Raw genomic sequence first — 5,000 nt, 5'->3', positions numbered from 1 at the left:
AGCCATCGCCTGGCCAAAAGGAGTCCCCACTGGCTTGCCCTGGCCAAAGACTGAAAATCCTCCACCTGCAAAACACTCAGTTGTTGGATTTGCAAGTCCAGAATTTAGAAAAATAATATACACGTATAATAAATGTAAGCTGGAATGTGAGGCGTCTTTTTTGATTCATGCAGCGATGGCTACTTGTGTATTGTGCGCACGCACACACACCATTGGTTTGCTGGGGATACGGCGGCGGTTGGGAGAAGGGCCCCTGGCCAGGAAAAGGCTGCTGAAAGGTTCCACTAAAACTGGTGGGGAGGTTGTAGGCTGCAGCGTTGCCAAATCCAGCAGGCATGCTCAAGGACGCTGTGCCAAATGCTGCTGCAAACACAGCAGGACAGCAGCAGGTTAAATGGGTCTTCTGAGTTTATTTAATTTTCTACACTTTTAAAGAACCTGGGAACTAAATGTCAGGTATAGACAGTTGGATTTTCAAAGCAGGTAAGGGTAGGTGCTACATATTTATGCGATAATTGGTTACTAGGGGTGTGCCAAACCAATATTGTTGTCCAGAAAAAAACATACAAATAAGTATACGATTAAATCAGCTTGCATGAAAGATCTCCTATAGAAGCACAAGCAATCTTGCAGCCTGTTTACTTGTGCAAAGCCAGTTAACATCTAAATGTCCTCTAATAAGCACACAAGGTTCATATTTTCCTTTATTTTGGTCAAGTCATTTACAGAAATGTAAACATGATAGGCTATAGCAGGGGTCACCAACACGGTGCCCGCCGGCACCACGTAGCCCGTAAGGACCAGATGAGTCACCCACTGGCTTGTTCTAAAAATAGCTCAAATAGCAGCACTTACCAGTGAGCCGCCTCTATTTTATTATTTTTTTATATTTATTAGCAAGCTGGTCTCGCTTTGCTCGACATTTTTTAATTCTAAGAGAGACAAAACTCATAGAATTAGAAAATCCAAGGAAATATTTTTAAGACTTGGTCTTCACTTGTTTAAATAAATTCATTTATTTTTTTTACTTTGATTCTTATAACTTTCAGAAAGACAATTTTAGAGAAAAAATACAACCTTGAAAATGATTTTAGGATTTTTAAACACATATACCTTTTTACATTTTTAAATTCCTTCCTCTTCTTTCCTGACAATTTAAATCAATGTTCAAGTAAATTTATTTTTTTTATTGTAAAGAATAATAAATAGATTTTAATTTAATTCTTCATTTTAGCTTCTGTTTTTTCAACGAAGAATATTTGTGAACTATTTCTTCAAACGTATTGTGATTAAAATTCCCAAAAAATATTCTGGCAAATCTAGAAAATCTGTGGAAACAAATTTAAATCTAATTTCAAAGTCTTTTGAGTTTCTTTTAAAATTTTTGTTCTGGAAAATCTAGCAGAAATATTGATTTATCTTGTTAGAAATATAGCTTGGTCCAATTTGTTATATATTCTAACAAAGTGCAGATTGGATCTTAACCTATTTGAAACATGTCATCAAAATTCTAAAATTAAACTTAATCAGGAAAAATTACTAATGATGTTCCATAAATTATTTTTTCATTTTTTTCAAAAAGATTCGAATTAGCTAGTTTTTCTTTTCTTTTTTTCGGTTGAATTTTGAATTTTAAAAAGTTGAAATTGAAGATAAACTATGTTTCAAAATTTAATTTTCATTTTTTTTCCTGTTTTCTCCTCTTTTAAACCGTTCAATTTAGTGTTTTTTTCATCATTTATTCTCTACAAAAAACCTTCCGTAAAAGGAAAAAAAATGTACGACGTAATGACAGACAGAAATACAATTTATTTAAGTGTGTATCAAACTGGTAGCCCTTCGCATTAATCAGTACCCAAGAAGTATCTCTTGGTTTCAAAAAGGTTGGTGACCCCTGGGCTATATGTTACTAGGAGCTAGCAGATACACAACAGCTAAGCACACAGACTAGACAAGAAGTGTTTTTAATTAAATAATATTGTGGTCTAAAGTACGGGTGCACGTTTTTGAGGAAAAACCTCATTGGGATTTTGGTGTCCAAAATTGTGATTGCTATTTTTATTTTTTATACATAAAAATGCATAAAACTGTAAAAGTAGAGAGGACATGTTACTTTTATACTGTCAATCAACATATTCTTGTTTCAAGGTGCCACACATTAAAACAACGCGCAATAATATACCTAAATATTTTTGGGCTTTATGCAGATGGACTCGGAGCTTTTGTCTACATCATGCTCTTAAACTGAAGAAATAACTGATAAAAAAATTATACAATGTAATGTAATAAATTTAATAAATTTGTATTTCTCATTATTGTACAATTGTTGATTATTGTACTGTAATTGGAAGGTAATTAATTTTGTCATTCTAAATAAATAAACAAAATATTAAAATACACTCTTTTCTGGAAGAAAAATCTTAAAGTGCACTTTTTTCCCTAGTTGAAAAAACAAAGTTATACCTTGTCTTTTTGTTTGTTGCTGTCATACGATCACGGCATTCTCACTCTTTCGTCCGTGTTGATGGGCTAATATTGCCCATCTGATTTAAAGCTGAAATATCTCCAAAACGAGGCATTTAGCTTTGTAATCAGATTTTTTTCCTCGTAATTTTTGTTACTTTGCGGAACTTCTCACTGGCGAGTCGCGAGTAGTGAGGCGGTCTGTTCGAGCTTCCTGTGTGTGTAAAGTAGGCGCCCCACTCTCCGTACACCAACACATAGATTGTGGAGGACTGAAAAGAGGACTCACTGCATTAGGTTGATTCTACTGTTCGATAAACAGGCTCAGCTGCTGAGAGCAATGAAAAGAGTGAGACGTCTTGCTCCCTGTTTGTAGCGAGAGACGAACAAACGCCAGAGGCTCAACAATTCTTGATTCGCCACCAAGTCTGTCACTCAAATGCCGGTCACAGTGGAAGAAAAAACAAAAACAAATAAACTCCCCAGCCTCTTGTCATTGCGTTATCACACCGATTAAAATCTCAATATTGATTAATCGTTCAGCCCTAGTGTAAAACATGACATTTGTCAATATAAAAAAGTATCAAATATTTATAGTTGTATATTACTTACACATACAAAGTCTCCAATGCAGAACATCTAGTAACAAATGCGTCTGCATCGTTCAACTTACTGTTTCATGAGCTTAACCTAAATGAACTATTGTCACCATTTGGTGTAACCAAAAAAGCAAATTACCACTCCACTTCAACTTACAGAAAGCATTACTCCATTTCAGAGGGTTAATAATAAATAGGTTAGTGTTTGTACTGTAATTTCACTTAAACATTTTTTTTTAACATTCCACACTACTAAATAATATAAGTGTGTATGATTTATGCTATTATTGGACCAATACTCAAGGCTTTAATATCGGTATTGTATTGGTAGTGAAAAAGTTTGTATCGGGAATTCGGGAGACCCCTACCGTTTACTTTTTTTAATACATTCGCCCAATGCAGTGTTCCTTACAGATCAAATAAAGGTTTAATTCACTGGAAATGTCAGCTGAATGTAGAATTATAAAAGCTGATTTTTGTGAACAACAATGTTTTGTTTTGGGGGGTTTTAAGCATGCCAGTTAAAAAAATGTTTCATATAAAGTAGACATTGTAATATTTATTTTAAACAGCGCAAACGTCAGGAATGCTGTACATGGGCGAAGTAGAGTGGCAGGAGTTTCTGGCCATCGACAGCCATGACTGGACGAGGGCTACGGAAATGCAAATTGGCACACATGTGAGGGCAACTTTATTCTAAAAGGGCATTTATCAAATTCAGGGCATGATCGTACTGCTGCATAGCTTACCATTAAAGTTCGCCCATTCTGCTGTGCAAAAAAAACAAAAAAAACTGAGGTGGCATTAAAAGGATGGATGCAGCACGCAAAGCTCGAACGCGAACAAACAACGGGCTTGTGCAAAATTCCAAATTTAATTGAGCATGTCCCCCAAATTCCAATTCAATGCCATGCATTGAATTAAGTTTACTAAAGGGAAGTAGAATTGTTATTCAAATTTGAATTGAAGGCCATTCCATACATGACTGTTTTATATGTTTCACAGAAAAATAACTATGAACCTCATGTGTACCATATTTTTCGGAGTATAACTCGCTCCGGAGTATAAGTCGCACCTGCCGAAAAAGCATAATAAAGAAGGGAAAAAACATATATAAGTCGCATTTTTGGGGGAAATTTATTTGATAAAACCCGACGCCAAGAATAGACATTTGAAAGGCAATTCAAAATAAATAAAGAATAGTGTACAACAGGCTGAATAAGTGTACGTTATATGACGCATAAATAACCAACGGAGAAGGTGCCTGGTATGTTAACGTAACATATTATGGTAAAAGTCATTCAAATAACTATAACATATAGAACATGCTATACGTTTACCAAACAATATGTCACTCCTAATCGCTAAATCCCATGAAATCTTATAAGTCTCGTCACTTACGTGAATGAGCTAAATAATATTATTTGATATTTTACGGTAATGTGTTATTTAATAATTTCACACATAAGTCGCTCCGGAGTATATGTCGCACCCCCGGTCAAACTATGAAAAAAACTGCGACTTATAGTCCAAAAATACGGTACATTATGTTTTTATCCTTTGAAAAATACAATATTTGGAATCTTGCACAATCCTGACACACACACAAACGACACACATTGACAGACCTGCTGCGGCCACACTTGCGACTCTGTTGTTGATCTGGAATGGGTTGGCTGGTGCTGGTGCTGGTGTTGGTGCTGGTGCTGGTGCTGTGGCGACACCAGCAGCTACAAAGGGATTACTTGACTGGGCTGTTAGGACAGATAAAGTCACAACGACCTCAAAGCACAGAATAAGGAGTATGTCTTATCACACAATCATACGGACTAACTACAGTATCTCCTTTATCTTAATATATCTGAATCTTTCTTACAGGATCACAAAGAGACACCAATTTCAGAATATTTGTGCAGCATAAGTGTCTCAATAAAACAT

The 5,000-nt window shown here is 35.5% G+C and overlaps 1 protein-coding gene across 5 annotated transcripts in view; it reads right to left on the bottom strand.

The window, feature by feature from the left end:
* The window catches only part of agfg1a (ArfGAP with FG repeats 1a), a 45,826-nt gene that overhangs the window by 2,416 nt on the left and 38,410 nt on the right, over window positions 1-5,000 (bottom strand). For 4 of the 5 annotated variants that reach the window (XM_061919033.1, XM_061919035.1, XM_061919036.1 and 1 more), the window contains 3 exons: window positions 4,691-4,816; window positions 211-363; window positions 1-65 (listed from right to left, as the gene is read on the bottom strand). The exon at window positions 1-65 is cut by the window's left edge and continues 30 nt beyond it. In XM_061919033.1, coding sequence (XP_061775017.1) covers window positions 1-65; window positions 211-363; window positions 4,691-4,816 — 344 coding nt within the window. The remainder of the gene's footprint in view (window positions 66-210; window positions 364-4,690; window positions 4,817-5,000) is intronic. The other variant, XM_061919034.1, reaches the window with a different exon arrangement.

This window comes from Nerophis ophidion, linkage group LG13 (assembly GCF_033978795.1).
Source record: "Nerophis ophidion isolate RoL-2023_Sa linkage group LG13, RoL_Noph_v1.0, whole genome shotgun sequence".
Lineage (NCBI taxonomy): Eukaryota > Metazoa > Chordata > Actinopteri > Syngnathiformes > Syngnathidae > Nerophis > Nerophis ophidion.
The sequence above is the reverse complement of the archived record's forward strand: the minus strand, read 5'-3'. Positions and strand labels throughout refer to the sequence as shown.